The sequence below is a fragment of the Plutella xylostella genome, chromosome 12 (genome assembly GCF_932276165.1).
Source record: "Plutella xylostella chromosome 12, ilPluXylo3.1, whole genome shotgun sequence".
Taxonomy (NCBI): Eukaryota; Metazoa; Arthropoda; class Insecta; order Lepidoptera; family Plutellidae; genus Plutella; species Plutella xylostella.
The window spans coordinates 10,859,457-10,877,562 of NC_063992.1; the positions used below are offsets into that span (position 1 = coordinate 10,859,457).

Consider the following 18,106-nt stretch of genomic DNA (forward strand, 5'->3'; position numbering starts at 1 on the left):
CTGGACAACCAATAAATGTAAGCCAGAGATGAGGAACAGGGGTTCTCCCTGGAATCTGGTGGGTGGAGTCCCTAATGCCCAACAGCTGGCCAGAAGCTGCTCTGCTCCTTTATGATTATCATTATTATTATTATTTTCGATATATGCTGAAACTTAAGATTTAAGCTAATAATGATTTATATAATAGTATATAATATGCACTTCGCTTTCATATTTCACGTCTTAAATATGTTACATATTTATGTTTTGGAACTCAATAGTATATCATTATTAGAATTAAAAAAATAGTCAAAAAGCTAAGTTTTTTAAAGGTTTTTATAATATTGTTGCTTTTATTGATTTAAGAAAGGATTAAATACATATTTTCTGTTTTTTTATTTCAGTCATTTAAATAGGTATCCTAAGTAAAATATGGTAATGCACAAATGTGTGTTAGTGGTATTGAAACCCAGATAGCACGAACGTGCTATGGCTTTTCCGGGAAAACGGAAAATGCATGATTTTTTTTACTATTTTTCCCTAGCCCTTTGAGGCATAAAAGGAGATATTATGCATTTTTTTAAACATTATGATAGAAAAAAAATCTCAGGTTCGAAAGGGATAAAGTTCCTCGACTCTAATGTGGTGAATACGAAATAAAACAAACAAATATCAATCTTTTATAAATACTTGTTATATAGTTCAAATGTAAGTATGTAGTACAATTAAAATCAGAGGAGATATTTTGTCAATTTCATATCAAAAAGTAAACATCAATAATGCATTATTTTCTACACTTTATCTTAATTATGAAATGTAGATAAAATTATTACATCACTATAGGAACGTGGGCTTGCTTAGCGAAGGGATGAAGGTACCTTTATGTAGCCTATCTAGGCGTAATGAACACTAATTACACTATTGCTTATTTAAATGGGACATTTCAGTTCTTTCGGTGAGTGAGGCGCGAATATGTGGTGTGGAGAATTATCAACTATTGAGTTCATCCCGTCGCGAAGCCAGTGCCGACTCGGTCCAGCACAGAGCTCGGCTAAACTTACATGTGTTATTTATTTAAATGCATTAAAATATTTTATTTTACTAATATGACATAATTAAAAACTAAATTCTATGACACCGAACAGGACAGTGATAAAATTAAAAAAATAAATGTGATAGAGTGTAGAAAATTTAAATATTGACATTAGACAGTGCTTAAAACCAATAAAACATGTGGACAATACAAAATGGAGTACATAATTCTTAAGAAAGATATCCGTGTTTACTTAACTTACACAGAACATGTGCACTTAAAACTATGTATTTCTAAACTAGACTAGAGATACATAAGCACTGTATGCCAATCTCCATCTTTGGGGCACTATTCTCTAAAATACACGCACGTTAGTTGCGTCACATGCACATCACACACACGGTGCACACTCAAACTGTCACGTTTTACAATTGTTTCATCAAGAAACTACAAATATGTAAAACGTGTCGTAGTGTATATTTGAGAATAAGGCTCCATCATTCCCACATTTCATTATTACAATCAGTCTTGACAACCCGCCAGCCCGCTCGCGGCGCCGCTACGCACACACACAACCACATACTCATAATTTACGGATGTTTTATTGGTTTTAGCTTACAATTACAATGAAATGAGCTCGATCGTAACCGTACAGCGGATATCAATTACAAACTAATTAATAAGAAATAACCATTATAATACTTTACGACATAAATAATAACACATCTTAAACAATTTAACTTGTTTTCTTTGACTTACAATCTCTTACTACTAGTTTTGACTATACTAATAGTACGAACAAGACCGTAATATTATACAGTAAACGTTTTATCCTAGAATGACATAATGTAAAAGGCGGTAGGCTTGACAACTTCTTAGGTCTATGGACTCAGGAACAGAGCAGAAGGGGGAAATGCATAACATTGTTAACAGTACCGTATATTATATAGCGTCGGTAGAACTAACCATCGGACCTCTCGAGGCCTTCCCTCCGAGAGCCCAGGGGGGTCCCATATGATCGCATTAACTTTAGTCTACTAGCATACTAACATGGTTGGCATTATTATTATGTCGTGTGGGTGATGGCGGGATCCCCGTGAGCCTCCCGGAGGCGCTAGTCACAAACACACAACTATCACACTCACAGTAAACTGGGTCTTAGCATAACTTAAAATGAATAAATGATCAGTCTTAAAAATTCATATGCTCTCAGTAACTTTGCTGCACTTACAATATTATTGTAGTATTTTCTCATAAACACAAGTTTGTAAGTCCACTCTGTCACCGAGTCAAATTAAAAAGTAAAATTACAAATTAACTTACATTAGTAGAATTTTAATAAAAGCACTGCATGTTATGTTTTTAACAAAAATTTACAGCATTATTAAAGCAGACAAGTGAATCACTGGGACACAATACAACATTGGACGCGGCCAGAGCCGGTCATTATCGCAGTTCACATTCACCATCTTGTAGATTGACATGATTAGCATATTACATTTTTGACAAAATTTGTCTATTATAGATTCTGATCCTATAGTTAATTTTGATATCATCTAATACGATTATGTGAAATTAAAAGAGTTTGGAACAAGTGCCTAAAGGTGGTTACATTATAAATATCCTAAGTAGCGATATCAAACAATTATTGCAAACAAGCAATACAAAATTACACTATTTAATTTCCATTTATTGAATATTTGACCTGAGAAAATATCTCAATATGCAAATAAGATTTAGAATCGAGGAAGATTTCACAACATGGAATGCTTTATAATTTTCCAGTCACCATAATTCACTAATATCAAATTATCTCCTACAGACAGGGACTTACTTAAAATATTACCCGGCAGACTAACTGGGTGGGACCGAAACTGACTAACCAACACTTGGCTAACAAATCTGATTGGCATCAATCAGATGCGAACACTAAAAACGTTTTGTCAAAAACTATATAAGAATTATTAAGAAAATCATAATGTCAGAATTAATTATGTTCAATTTAACAAAAAACTAAATTAAATTACATTTACGAATGTAAGAAACGAGAGTAGCGCGAGGCGGACCGTTGGGCAGCGCGCGCTGTCTGTCGCCGTCGCTACCCATACTCTCAGCTTTATTGCTTCCATGATGGTTTATCATATCTAACATTTATTCGCAGTATTATTACATTTAATTATCACAAAGCCTGATTTTGCTACTCATCCAACTCTTCCATCACCTGACTCCCGTCAGCCTGTGAATATTTCCTAACATCGTGGGACACGGCACGCGGCCCGGCGCGGCCGTCCGCTCGGAGCCGAGGCGACGACATCAAAAATATAAAAGGCGCAGACTTATCGATTCGTCACTTTGGAAAATACAATTAAATAACTAAAATTCTAATACTAGATTCGAGATATAGTCGGCGGCGGTGCGCCCGCACATCACGAGTGCTTGACGACGATGACGCCGGGCCGCGGCGGCGGCGGCGCCTTCTTGGTGAGCGCGAGCGGCACGTCGCCCGCCGGCTCGCCGAACAGGTGGTCGCCCTCCAGGTGGCGGATGGCCTCCACGATGGTCTCGAGGTTCTGCCGGCTCGTGCTGGCCAGGTACAGGCGCGCCGGCGTCTCGGGCAGCAGCTCCACCTCCACGCGCGGCTCCGCCTTGATGGCGGCCTCCAGCAGCGGCGCGGCGTCGAGCGGCGCGGGCTCCGCAGGCGCGACCACGACGGGCAGGGCGGGCAGCGCGGGGGCGGGCGGCGCCGCGGCCGGCTCCTCGGCGGGCTGCGGCGGCTCGGGCTCGGACTCGGGCTCCAGCTTGGCGGGCAGCGCGGGCAGGTCGGCGGACGGCGGCGGCGGCGGCGGCGGGGAGGGCGCGGGGTCGCGCGGCCGCAGCTGCGCGTGCAGGGCGCGCACCTGCTGCTCCAGCAGGCGGCGCAGGCGTCGCTCGCGCTCCAGCGACGCGCGCACCTCCTCGCCCTCCTTGTGGTCGGGCGAGCGCCGCCCCGCGCCAGCCTCCTCTGTCGAGTCGGGGATGATGGTCGACACGTGTGTCAGAATCTCGCTTTTTCTCTTCTTCAGTGGAATCTCACCACCCTCATGTTGGTTCAGAAGTCTCTTCAGCTGACAGTTTTGAGAAAGCAGCCTTGTCTTTTCTTGCTCCAATGAATAGATGTATTCAGCTGTTTGTTGAAGTATAGCTGCCTGAAAATAGCAAATAAGATGATGAGTAAAAACATATTATTAACAAAGGAATAATTATAACATTATAGACATGTGTAGGTAGCATTCAAACCATAGCCAACAAATATTTAATCAATAATAAATCTACCTTGCTAAGTTTTTCGCCCTCATGCCTTGGCAATAGGGTCCGCAGAGCTTGGAAACCAGCATTGATACTCTGCATACGGCGCCGCTCGTTGCTGTTGGCTATCTCTCGTCTGATCCGCTTCTCTGCCTCCATTGTCTTGCCCCCAGTTCGCAGGATCTTGTCACCACTGTAATTAATATAAGAACATTTTATTTGCCATAAAACATTTGCTGTATACTCAGTAAATTACTCAATATACAATATCCATTCATATTTTTTGTCAATCAATTAAATTTAAGGTCTTGTATGAAAATATTTTCAAGTTTTGAATACTAAAGATCTTACTGAATTCAATGTTGGTTCAAAATAGTACTGTCCTAAATTTTGGACTAGTATACTTTTTACAGTTTAAGGGTTGGTTGAATGTTACTGAAAATGAGCATGTTTTTAAAGTTGAAATCACAAAGTAACTAATCTAATAACTAGTCAAACCTTTCTTATTCTCAAGACATTATTGCCATCCCGAAACATCTATTGATGAATAGTTTTTGTGGTAAGACCTAAAGGGTTTCTTCAACCTATCATAGGCTAAGTTCAAGTGCAAAATCAATGCCATGTCTTGTTTTGTTTGTACACAAGTGTAGCTGTAGACCTATGGGGGAACAGGATTTTGATAAGATATAAAAATATATCCTACTTGATTATAATCAGGGATGCACCATGTATAGGCTTTACTTAATACATCATGCAATCCGTATGAATTAAAACTTTGTAGTAAATATTTGAGCACATGAGACCTTTTATGAAGTCAGTGCCTTCAAATATCAGTGTTTACAATCAAACAACACTTGCTTGACTACAAGAATGATAATTCAGTCTTACTGAGTCATCAAAACAGATGTTTTCACAACCAAATCCCTAAAACAGTTCATTAGCATTTCATGTGATTCAAGTATGGCATTGTTTGGGTGTGCATTGTAAGTATGTTGTAGACAATTTCATGTTTCTATGGAATTATGTTTACCTTCTCCGCAGAGATTATGGATATACTGGATATTACAGTAATAACATGAATGACTGTACGACAAAACATGTGTTGAATTCATAGTAAGTACATACGAGATGAGAACAAGGGGCACTACTACGCCTATTCACATACAAACATGGCCGCCCAACAGCTGAAAACGGCCGGTACGGGGCGGGAGCGGCGTCATATGTTTGGCGCTATCGTATGTCAATGATAAAAACACAACAATTTTTCACATACACAAATTCGGGAAACTGGAGGATACGATACATGCTGGATAGAGTGTGATACACAACGAGGAGCGGCGACCACGCCGGTTCAACTTACCCAATGAAAGCGTGATCGGTTGCTTCTTCTTCGTACAAGTTATAATCTTCCACCTCTAGCAAACAAATGTCATTACCGTGTAATGACATCACTCAAGTTTAATAAACAAGTCCAATTTACAAGTAAAACATTAAAAACACAGAGAAATTTCACGGCAAAAACAGTTGTAAAATAGCCAAGACCACAATGGCGGGAAATGACAATAAGTTCAGTCAGGTGACGCTAACCAAATTCTTCGTGTTTTAACGCTTGTAACCAACAACTGCACACACAAAAACACTTATCACTGGTGAATAAACCAACAGTCACAGCAATACACAAATATTTCAGTATTATAATTAAAAAACTGCAATTTCTATTGAGAATCAAGGGTAACGCGACATCGATGCGTAATCCGCCATTTGCATTTTCGGATTTTCGTCGGACAGCATGGGGGGGAGGGGCAGCGCGGGTGGGGGACACAAGCCAAGCGTCGTTATCGCTCTTGCTGCAACCGTTGCAACAACGTTGTACTTATTGGAATGGTTTTTATAATTTAAATTCCAACGCTGCAAAAAACAAAGGAATTTATAAATTATTTTACTCTGTGGTGAGGTACCTAGTATAGCGATGCTCAGAATATTGAATACCTAACTGGTATTTTTGGTACTATAATATTTTATGAATGATGATTATACATGCTAAGGAACGAAAAGTAGTTCACTTTCATGACCCGACAGAACCACCGGTTGTAGAGGAAAGCATTGGCTGTTGATTATATTATTACTGGATTTGAGGGTTTGTCTACCATAAATTATTATTGTGAGTAACAAATTATTGTTTATTTTTGGAAAATATTAATAAAAGTATTAATTAAAAATAAGCCTAACCATTAATATAAAATATCAAAATCAAAACTGCTGTGGTAAGTTTAATTTTTTTTTTTTCGGAGTAGATGGTTCTGTGAACTTCTGTGATAAGAACTTGGCGCCATTTTTATAATTTTCTTATTTATCCTTCCATAAACTAGAATATTATGTATTTGTCTATTTACTATTTATCTCAATGATGCAGTAAATGAAATGCAGTTGTGTGGTATTGCAGTTTTTTTAATGTGTGAATTTCTAGTGGTTTATGTGAGAAAATCTCTTAATTAATGGAGCTATTCCCGCAGCGATAAAGGACAGATTAAACATCCAGAAATAAAACGTTTATAACATGCATTTTTATGCCATTTTACCAATAAGGTCCTACTAGTCTGTACGAATCATTCTAGCCCGAGGCATAGAGAAAAGAACACAAAAGAGGGACATAGTTTTAAGGTTTTAAGCATAGAGAAAAAATAAACAATTCTGAAAAGAGTGGAATCTCGAGGAGTTTTTTGTCATACTCTATACGTCATACTGAACAGCGCCACGCCATCTCTTTATATTTCTCAGCCTCATTGTACATACCTACAGGGTGCCCTGTTGGGACACCCTGTATATATATAGATATTGTTATCACAAGTTAATAGCCGGATCTCCACCAAACGATCCAATGCGATCCGATCGCCCGATCCAAGAAGTTTAGTATGTAAGAATTCTTGGATCGCGCGATCGGATCGCGTTGGATCGTCTGGTGGGGATCCGGCTATTAACTTCAATCTATAAAGATATAAGACATATTTGCCTTAACGTAGTTACACCACACAACAGTTATTACATTTATTAGCTAAATGTAAGTTCAATCTATTTATGTACCTACCTACATGCAACAATAAATAAAAAACAAATTATTATATAATTCTTTATTACCTCGCATATAACAATGTTTCAGTTCAGTTTTGTTCATGTCACTTGTAAAATAATATGCGAGTGGGTGTGTGTATTCCTTTTTTATTCCTTTCACCATGAAAACCACTTCATGTTTTGCTAGTTTATGTTTCCCAAGAGAAGCAAATCTTGTCACTTGTGGTGATAAAGTCATTTCGTCCAATAGTGCATCATTTATCCTCGCGAGGCAAATCTTTGACGACATTTATCAGTTTGGTACACATAGTATTTTAATCTTCAGCGGATATGAAGATGTCGATCGCTCTTTGCCAGTGCCGTGGAACCACATGGAACCTGGATCCATATGGAATCTGTCAGGTCACAAGAATTTCATAAAAACACTTTTTGCGGATAAAGATGCTTTTTCTTAACACACCATGTTTATTTTTATTTGTAGGTATATAAAATTTATAAATAACGATAAGTATACCGAGAGTATAGGCTTTTATTACAAAAATGTTATTTGCGAGACATTGTAAGACAACTGACTGAACTGACACTGACACGCAATTTCTTCATAATAGCCATAGATCATGACAATGTTGACATTCAAATACTACTTATCTATGTGTCTTGTTATTGTTCTATGGTCTCGTTCATAACGCCATCTTACATCTTTTTTGGTAATAAGAGTAATATAAAGAGATGGCGCTACCTTCTATTAAAAGTTCAGCCATTAAGGCAGTGACCCCCCCCTGGTTTTAAGTAAGTAAGTATTCTTCTTTAAAGCCAACACGCCAGCAGCATGGGCTTTTCAGCTAATACAAAATGTCACTCTTATTTTTCAAGCTCTAATTTTTTGTTTGTGAGCACATCTATAGATGGCGCTGTAATGAGAATTATAATAATGATAATTGAGTCCAAATAATATCTGGCAACATTATTTTACTATTATTTATTTTTAATACTGGTAATTATTAAAACTCCGGCAATGGTACGTTTCTTTACAGTCAAAATATTACGTCAAATTCAACTGCTATAATAGTTATTAAATATTTTAGTATCTAGTCATTCACGAAAATTTAATAAAATAAAACATTACATATATATTTATATTACTAATACTGACATCAATATACTACAAAATATTTCAGTGTGTATATGTCATTCACGCAATGTGTGCATAATACGGAACGTTATTTGTTATTACGGCCGCCATAATACAAATAACTTTTTCGGATTTTTGTGATTTTATCGACAACTCTAGCTTTTTCGTGGACTCTGATTTGCCTCCTCACCTTCTGACCTTTGCGAGTACTATAATTGACCTTGATTTGCCTTTTGATTTTGATTTTGTACTATGGCGTCGAAACATAAGTGTTTTATTCCTGGTTGTGACCAGAATGAAAAACGTAAGTACCTATATTCACTAATTAATGTTCCGACTTTGGACGAGTGTTGTGTCTACCGTCGTAAAATTAAGTTTGATGTAATCTAGCTGAAGGATTGGTGCTTAGTGGCGGCTTATCAAGCTATGTACAACTCGGTTGCCAAAAGAATGGACCTGATACCGTATTCATAGCAACTCGGCGATACCGTAATGGATCGCGTTCGTAGTTCATCGACGCTCAAGCGAAACCAAGAGTAGAAACCAGTATCCCGCGCGGCATTAAACTATGAACTCCATATCATTGGTACAGGCCAGGATTTGAACCCACAGCCTCTCGATTGAGAGGACGAGGCCTTATCCATTACGCCACCACGGCTCTCCGTCATGCTGGTTAAATATAAATGTTTTTATTGCAGGTGAAACCACCAGTACCTTACATAGGTTCCCCAATCCTGATAAGGATGCTGGAAGATTCAGAAAATGGACCAATGCTATTGGTGGAATGTTATGTGTGGAGTATTATAAAAAAAGAAATAAATGTCGAAAACCTTATCCTGCCTGATGTATTAATTTATCCCCGTTATTTTATTCACGTAGGTATTTAATAGATACAAATAGCTAGAAATAAATCAAAATACCTATGTATTACCATTAGTGCTATATATACATATATGAAATTTAGTTCCTGGGCACATCTACAGCTGGCGCTGATATCATCGTGTGACTGATAGCTCTATTCTCAGAATAATTAATGTACTCTGTGGCCAGCAGTTCCCCTTGACTGCCTTCCATTTCCATCATCAGATCAGCTCAAAAAAACAATGGTCATCATAACTATTGTTTTTTGAATTGGTTCTACTAAATCATTATATGCGTCTCCAGAAGAACTTTCCATCTAGGTTACACTGATTGACTACTTATAACTGTAAGTATACTGTAATGAATAATGACGATCATTTTCATGTTTTAATAATTACCTAATGTCCTTGGTAGCAGAACGACGAGGTAGGTATGTAGAATAGGTACTTACCTACCTACTAATATCGATGGTACCTAACTACCTACTGAGTCAGTAGGTAGGTACCGACCATCATTTTGACGATTTAATAATTACCTAATTTCCTTGGTAGACAGTACGAGGTAGGTATGTAGAATAGGTACCTACCTACGTATCTTCAGTATCTATTTGCATTGTGTTTAAAGTAATGATAATGTAATCGGGTATATTCGTGTGGGTATGCTCAGTCATCAAACAACAACCAAACTGATACGACGTTGTTAGTGCTATTACACAACTATGATAAGAATTGTTTTGGCCGGCAGATTGAAAATATTACGAACTGTAATGTAAGTTATTAATCAAATAAAAACCAGTGTCTATTTATATAGGTAGGTAAATAAACTCAGTAGCAATGAAAAAGTTCCAGTGCCATATGGAATGGCAATGATGGTGGAACTTATTCATAGCTCGTGAGTGTAGTATTATCAATATTATCTTCGAGTCGCATCCACCAAAAATACCTACCAACTAACTATACGTAGCATACATACACTACACTCAGCATCATCATCATCAGCCGGCCCGTTATCGTCTACTGCTGGACTAGGTTCGCCACCACTTTGTCCTCTCTTCTCTGCAATCGCCAATCTGAAATTCAGTTGGTTTTGCTTTTGCTATATTTTATGTGAATATTAACACTAATTTTGTGACAGATTGAACCTACCAATACTAATTTAGATTTTGTTGTTTGCTTGTGGATTATTATTGGTTAATTATTATCAATATGGATGGTATAAACATAAACGAATACCATCTGATTAGTATATTAGTATATAATCTATACCAGCCCCGATCACAAACCTACCACCACTCCACTTCGCAGCACCATAGTCAGGAAAAATGCCTGTCACTTTCAAACGTTTATCATTAAACCAGTAGAAGGAGATAATGACACGCATTTTCTGAATTAAAATATCAACATTACATGCGAGCGATAAGCAATCATTGAATTAAGTATAATTGAATTCCTATCTATTATTCCTGGAATCGCGGCCGACTGTTGCGTGCCAACCAACCTCCCATTAATCTTACCGATTTGTTCGTATGGCACAAATAACCTTACCACCACTATAAGGTGTTAGTCGGCAACGTACACAACGCAGAGACCGATAACACTAACTTTGAAATGGGTAAAATACGGAACATTCTGAATGAAGAACATATACGTAGGTACCACACCACGACATTGCCCGAAATTACATCAGTGGCACTTTTATGTGTCTGTTGCAAAGTCGTCGCTCTAAACTCTACCATAAAACCTCCACCTTCTACCTCCAGCAATGGATTCCCTCCGTCTCGCTACGCATCCACGGGCAGCTACCTACACAACCCCGGCAGCGCCCCCCTGCAGTACGAGACGCTGGGGCGGGTGCTGCGCGCCGCCGCGGACCGCAGCCCCGGCCGCCGCGCGCTGCGCAGTCGACACGAGGGTGTCGCCATGACGTATGAGGAGCTACTTGATCAGGTGAGGGGGGATGCAAGAAGGATGCAATGTTTCCTTGATGTATAAGTAGTTAGATTTCATCGAGTTGGCCTTACATCAGAAAAAAATTACTAGATTATCAGAAAAAGTGGGAACGCTTCAATTAGCTCCTTTAATATTAACTTCCTCTTGACCACGAAGTCGCCACCATTCCCGTACGACAGAAGCCACAGTAGGTATCTCTGGCTGTTGCAAAAAGAGTACCTACGCTAAGCCGAAATGTTTCGCGAATTTTCTCATTCTGATTTTATTTCCGGGTTTATAGTAAGTAGGTAAGTAGTATATCCTTTTACCGTAGGTTACGGCTTAGCGTACCCTTTTTGCAACACCCTGTATAAATAGGTATCACATGGCGGTTTAACGGACGTCTTGTTGTGATTTCACTATGTCTTGCCCTTGCCTGATGTTTTTATCTCTGTACAACAAAACCTTCTACTCCCCTTCCAGGCGGACGCGCTGGGCTGCGGGCTGCGCGCGCGCGGGCTGCGGCGCGGGGACCGACTGGGCGTGTGGGCGCACAACTGCGCCGCCTGGCCGCTCGCGCTTGTGGCCGCGGCCCGGGTCGGCCTCGTCCCTGTGAGTACCTCCCTCCCTGCCAGGCGGGGCGCGGGCTGCGGCGCGGGGACCGGCTGGGCGTGTGGGCGCACAACTGCGCCGCCTGGCCGCTGGCGCTGGTGGCCGCGGCCCGGGTCGGCCTCATCCCCGTGAGTACCTACCTTCCACTCTTCCAGGCCGTTCTGTATGACTGTTATAAGATTTGGAGATTAGGGGCGAGTGGAGGTACGGGTGCAATGTTTGTGCGCTACGGTAATAGTTGCTCGAACGCTATTGGTCTATTCGGCCAAGTGCGAGCTCCGAATCCTCGTTTGTTTATACCTAATGTAACTTGATACTGTAGGTATAATGTAACTGGCGCAGATGGGCGTCAAGATATGTAGTAACTATAATATTATGGTGATTGGTGAGTTGGTGACCTTACTATACCTACACCTACGTCCCTACAGCCGGCTAGCGCACCCTCGGCATATAATTAGTGACTTATCACTCTTATCAGTAATTAAGTTACCTAAATTGTCCATAACTTACCTACTTCCAGGTAGCCATAAACCCGGTCTACGAGAAGCCCGAGCTGAGCTTCTGCCTCAAGAAGACCGGCGTCAAAGCCCTGCTCATCGGCGACCGCCTCCCTTCTCGCGACTACCACCGGCAGCTGTGCGAGCTGGTGCCGGAGCTGCCGGCGGCGGCGCCCGGGGCGCTGCGGGCGCGGGACTTCCCCGACTTGAGGCTGGTGGTTACGGCCGGCAAGGAGGCGTTGCCGTTAGTATTGTTGTTTGGTTTGGTAGTTGTTAGTTCGGTCAAGTTTTTAGGAAAGTGTGGGTACCTGCGTGCACTTACCTGATATGTATAAGTAAGTACTTACGCTGTAAGGGTGCCTGAAAGGAGCCCGTCGAGTGCTGTATCAACTGTAGCTACTTAGCATACCTATGGCGCACTTTGGGCAGTCACTGATTACGATATTCTGACTGGCTATTCATTTCACCACGGTGATTATCTCTAGACCAGCTGTGGCCTCTGTCACCTCTGCTTTTCTTTGGTGACTTTTATTTTAACACATGGAGTTTCTAGTTTCGACTTACTCCTTTGTACCTGCCATTCGTCTTGTCCCTATAGTCTTCTCTAAAACTAGAAGTCTACGACTGTGATGACCTATGATGGTCTGAAAGGGCCAATAGATTAAGTACATAATACGTTAAAATATTTTCAGCGGGACCATAACATGTGATTCCCTCATTAAAGACTACGAGAAGCCTTCAAAGAATGCCGTTACTGCGTATGGAGCTGAAATAAGCCCGGACGACGGCTGCATTATTCATTTCACTTCAGGAACTACAGGTAAGAACTTTTCAGTCTATCACTTGCGTATAAATGCCTAAGAATCAATTGTAAGTTAAGAGAGTAATCAATATATCGCCGCCAGCCGTCGTCTCCATTTGTACATAGGTATAGGACTCTCCTAAGTGCCACAACATTCTGTCCTCGGCCTTCCCTATCCATCCATCCACTATTTATACCTGTCTTAGTTGGTCTGCCTAGAGGGCTGGACGCACCTGGCCTAAAGCTGGGAGAGGTCCCACGCCACATTACCCTATCAAAACTACGATTAAATAATTAATAAATTTTCAGGGGATCCAAAAGCGGCATTAGATTCTCACTTCGGGATAGTAAACAACAGCTATTTCATCGGCCGGCGGAATACACTACACGAAGGAGATCACACAGTTTGTGTGCAGGTAGGTAGACCTTAGATTTTACTAGCTTTGATTTTGCGAGTATTTGCTTATCCTACCTAAGGAATTGATTGATAATTTAGCGTTAAAACCCTTACGTGGACCCTGGCATGGATCTTCCACAACCCTCACTCCTTTTTCTCCCTTTTTATTCTTCTAGAATCTAGAGCCTCTTCACTACCTGAGGTTGGCGATCAGCTCTGCATACTACGCTGGCCACTTCCGTCCGTTCTCTTATATTACGGAGCCACGACTTCGTCCTCACGACTTATTCCTTCTCTCCCCTCAGGTGCCCATATTCCACGCACTCGGCTCGGTGATCACGGTGCTGACGGCGCTGCGCCACGGCGCGGGGCTGGTGCTGGCGGGACCGACCTACAGCGTTAGCGCTAATGCTGACGCGCTGTATGAGGATAAGTAAGAATACTCGACCATTAGCACTCATGAAGTTACTCCCTGTTTGTTCAATCAATGAGTGATGACGAGCCAACTATCGATAACAGTATAAAAAGCTATCGAAGGGCTAGCACGGGGCGCAAGTAAGATGAGACGCGACAAAAGTTCTTCGTCGCGCTCGCTCTTGAGGCTGCGCGATGTGAGTGAGCGCGATGCCAAACTTTTAGGCCTTCTGCAATGGACAAGACTACAGCACTGATTTAATTACAGTAAAGTTAATGCACCTTGCTACCTCCTTAATATACTGCGCTTAAGTGGTGCAATACTGTGTACTATAGTACAAAATGGGAGTGTAGATACACTCCAGTAGCATTTAGCACTATGAGAGGGATCTGGTTGGTCTGGTTTCTATGCCCCAGACTGAAGGTACTTCAATGTTTTTTTCGTATTTTAATAAAGTTCCATCTCTCCTCTCCCCCAGATGCTCAGTAGTGATCGGCACGCCCACCATGTTCGTGGACCTGGTGGGCGCGGCGCGCCGGCGTGGGACGCCCCACAGAGTGAGCGTGGCGCTGACTGCTGGGGCGCCCTGCAGCCCGCAGCTGTTCATGGACATACAGGAGCATCTCAATGTGGAGTCTGTTAAGGTAAGTAGAGGTAGCTGTGATAGCTGATGACACAGATTTGTGCCAGGGAGGTGGTTTCGTTCTATCAGGGAATCGGCTTAATTTTGGTCTACCTTAAATAGTTCACTCGATCACTTGCGCCAGGATTATCATTGTAAACGGGACAGCATGAATTTCCATAGGTGGAAATAGAAGTTGAGGAATTGATTTATACCTCCCCAGTATTAATATGTCAAACTCCCCCCCCTCTCTATCTATCTCTTTATATTTGGGTCAAAGTAAAAGAGTAACATATTGACACATGTACGTAGTGACCTGTGATATGGATGTCGGACAGCGTAGTAAAGAAGAAGCTCTTGAAGACACTTCCTCCCTTGTCTGCAGAGCATCTACGGCATGACGGAGACGACGGCCAGCGTGTTCCAGTCGCTGCCGGGGGAGAGCATGGCGCAGGTCACTGACACCGTGGGCTACCTGCAGGACCACGTCGAGGTCAAGGTAATAATAGTCCTAGCTGAAATATCGGTTTAGTAATGATACTGACAGTTGGCTGGCAAGTGGTAGTAGGTACCCAGTTACTTCGATTTCTGGTGAAGAACTAATAATCAACCTGGAGAATAATAATCCGCTGGAGTTTTTAATTATTGGTTTAAAATTCTTAAAAAGGAAAAATGAGCTGGAGCAGCCCTTCATCAGCAGTTCTGACTTTATAATCGAATTATGGTGTAACACTAGCAAATCTCTTACATGCAATGAAATTATAATTCAGTTCCCTCGTTCCCTCCAATCAGCCGGCCACTGCTGGAAATAGGCCTCTTCCAAGCGGCGGCACAACACTCTGTCCTCGGCCCTCCTCATCCAGCCACTCAAGCCTTTACTGAAATGCCAGTTTAACTCCCAGGTGGTGGACGACACCGGCCGCCTGGTCCCGTTCGGCAGCCCGGGCGAGCTGCTGGTGCGCGGCTACAACACCATGACCTGCTACTGGGACGAGCCGGGGAAGACGCGGGAGGCACTCGGGGACGACGGCTGGCTGAGGACTGGGTAAGTAAATAAATAAATAAATTACTGCAGAAGATTGATGAACATTGATTGTTTCATATGAGCCGGTTTAAGTATGCAGATTTCTTTTTGTTATCCGATGCGCGTGAAAACACGCAAAATGATATTGTACGTAGAGATGTCGATTGATATGTCAATTTGATAAAAGTAAAACAACAGATCAAAGCGAGATTTAAAATAAAAAGGTGTCAATTTTCCGAAGGGATTTTATTTATTGCTATTTGGATAAATCTCTACTATCATCAGCCCGTATTCGTCCACTGGCAGACATAGCCATCCAGCCACAACGGGCTAAGCTGCTAGTTCTTTAGTCTAGAGTTCAGTCTGCATCCCACGCTCCCCTTACCTATTCTTAGTCTCTGCTCGATAATTCCTTTTCCCCATTGGTCCCCAATTCTTATAGTAATGAAGGTGTATAATTATAGAGACTACTTCACAATAAGCTCGGACGGGTACGGGCGCGTGGTGGGCCGCAAGAAGGACATCATCGTGCGCGGCGGCGAGAACGTGGCGCCCAAGGAGATCGAGGACCTGCTCAATGAGCACCCGGATATATTGGAGAGCCAGGTGTGTGGGTTGCTTTAGCGGTTCAGTACTACACAGTCTTTAGAGTGGTATACTTTTAGCGTTAAGTCCACCCTTTGTACTTTTATTTGTAATATTTGTACAATAAAGAGTTAAATAAATAAATAAACAAAATATACTGAGATACTGAGTGACAATGCCACTGACAAGGATCATAATAGAAATTCATTCACAGAAAGACCTACACCTGGATATGGTACCATTGTGTCAGTTTCATGCATTTCACCGACAGCTGGAGTGTAACATAATCACGGAAAGAATGGACAACGTTTCATTTTCTTTACCCTATATTTTTATTAGCTATTCGGAAAGATTATAGAAAATTAGTGGACCCGTATTTTTTTATTTTGTATATACATAAATTTTTGCATGTTATTTTTAACTTTAAAGTTGATTATTTTAAAACCGGAAGTGAAGTCACATATTAGGCTCAATTTTTATTTTTGTCTATTGCATGAGTCTCGAAAAAAAACATAAATGACACTGACAAGTGACATTTAAACTTTGTTTACATGCCAACCAACAAATGGGTCATTTTCAAATGACATTGATATTTCTGATGATGGAAAGTAGGTACTTATCATGTAAAAAAATAAGCAGAAGCATTTTTTCAGCTGTGTAGGCGGTGGCATGCTCTGGGACATATTATATAGAGGTCATCTGTTAATAATAAATAAAAAAATAGTCAGAAAGTGTCAGAACAGAATTAATGAAAATGACCCAAATAAACAACAAAGTCACGATAAAACGTCAAATTCAATAAAAAATCATTCAAAAATGAAAGTGACAGTTACTTTGTTTTTAAATCTATAGGCTTTGATCATCAAAATGCATCGCACCTGATGCATGACGTCATCAGCACTTTTTTACTATTTTATGATTTTCTCGAAAATGATACATCCAAAAAATACAAAAACATTTTTGTTGTGTCCTTTAGAGCTAAATCTCGAAATGGTTTTCGATTTATAGCAGCTTTAGTTTTTTGAAATGTTGTCCATTCTTCAGCGCTGGAACATTAGAACCTCCTCCTCCTTCTCATATATGCCTCCTAAAGTACACTTGTTCAAAATTAATAATGCACATGCAGATTTTCACACCCGAATCATTAAATCGTAAGAGCCTTAAAAAAACACTTGCATTTTGCACCTTGTTCGAAAGAAATAGAAGTCAATATCATGTGTCACATAATCGAAAACAACCGATCTGTCAAAGATTTCTATGCGCATTATCAATTTTGGAGCACTCTACAATCTAATGTCAATCGGCACTGGTAGCCACCTATCAGGTGTACGCCTTTCGTTGATTTAACCAATCATGCTGTCTTCAGGTAATAGGCGTCGCGGACGCTCGCCTAGGCGAGGAGCTGTGCGCGGTGGTACGACTCCGTGACGGGGCGTCGTCGGTCACGCTCGATGACGTCACGAAGCACGTCACAGGGCGCCTGGCGCGACACAAGGCGCCCAGGATGCTGCGGACTGTGGCGGAGTTCCCCAAGACTGCGTCCGGAAAGATACTCAAGTATAAGCTGAGGGAGATGGTGGAGCAAGGACTGTTATGATGAGCACTTGTGATAAAAGTGAGGGTTAGGAATGTGTGCCGATGCGCCGATACAGCTGATCTCTGATCGCCAGGCTCGAAGATGCGGGTGATCGCAAATAAATATACGGATTTTACAGATGCCTGTTTTTCTTTCTTATTGTGCGTCTCGAATCCTCAGTCCAATCTTAATTAAGTTATTTTGATCCAAATTTATTTTTAGAGGCACGTTAACTCGTAGGTCACAAATACGCATTTTATTATGCTGATAATTAGCCCTTACAGGGTGT

The 18,106-nt window shown here is 41.2% G+C and overlaps 2 protein-coding genes and 1 long non-coding RNA gene across 4 annotated transcripts; 2 read left to right on the forward strand and 1 right to left on the reverse strand.

Annotated features, from left to right (window-relative positions):
* Nucleotides 1-651: 651 nt before the first annotated feature.
* On the reverse strand, nucleotides 652-6,075 carry LOC119693983 (transcription factor AP-4). Of its 2 annotated transcripts, none has more exons than XM_048624537.1 (3): nucleotides 5,658-6,075; nucleotides 4,325-4,490; nucleotides 652-4,197 (listed from the first exon to the last, which is right to left on the reverse strand). In XM_048624537.1, the coding sequence occupies exons 1-3, from the start codon at nucleotides 5,744-5,746 to the stop codon at nucleotides 3,439-3,441; spliced, it is 1,014 nt and encodes a 337-aa protein (XP_048480494.1). In that variant the 5' UTR covers nucleotides 5,747-6,075; the 3' UTR covers nucleotides 652-3,438. The 2 variants fall into 2 exon arrangements, with proteins under 2 accessions (XP_048480494.1, XP_048480496.1); XM_048624539.1 differs by lacking the exon at nucleotides 5,658-6,075 and adding an exon at nucleotides 5,328-5,641.
* A 2,458-nt stretch (nucleotides 6,076-8,533) lies between these two features.
* Nucleotides 8,534-9,332, forward strand: LOC125489271. The gene is made up of 2 exons (XR_007266850.1): nucleotides 8,534-8,802; nucleotides 9,197-9,332. It is a non-coding gene; the product is annotated as an uncharacterized LOC125489271 (long non-coding RNA).
* Nucleotides 9,333-9,972: 640 nt separating this feature from the next.
* On the forward strand, nucleotides 9,973-17,959 carry LOC119693949 (medium-chain acyl-CoA ligase ACSF2, mitochondrial). Its single transcript, XM_048624759.1, has 12 exons — nucleotides 9,973-10,127; nucleotides 11,119-11,305; nucleotides 11,771-11,899; nucleotides 12,420-12,640; nucleotides 13,089-13,216; nucleotides 13,508-13,614; nucleotides 13,901-14,028; nucleotides 14,489-14,654; nucleotides 15,018-15,131; nucleotides 15,535-15,677; nucleotides 16,121-16,262; nucleotides 17,608-17,959. Exons 1-12 carry the CDS (start codon nucleotides 10,078-10,080, stop codon nucleotides 17,836-17,838), a joined length of 1,746 nt encoding a protein of 581 aa, XP_048480716.1. The 5' UTR covers nucleotides 9,973-10,077; the 3' UTR covers nucleotides 17,839-17,959.
* Nucleotides 17,960-18,106: the final 147 nt, after the last annotated feature.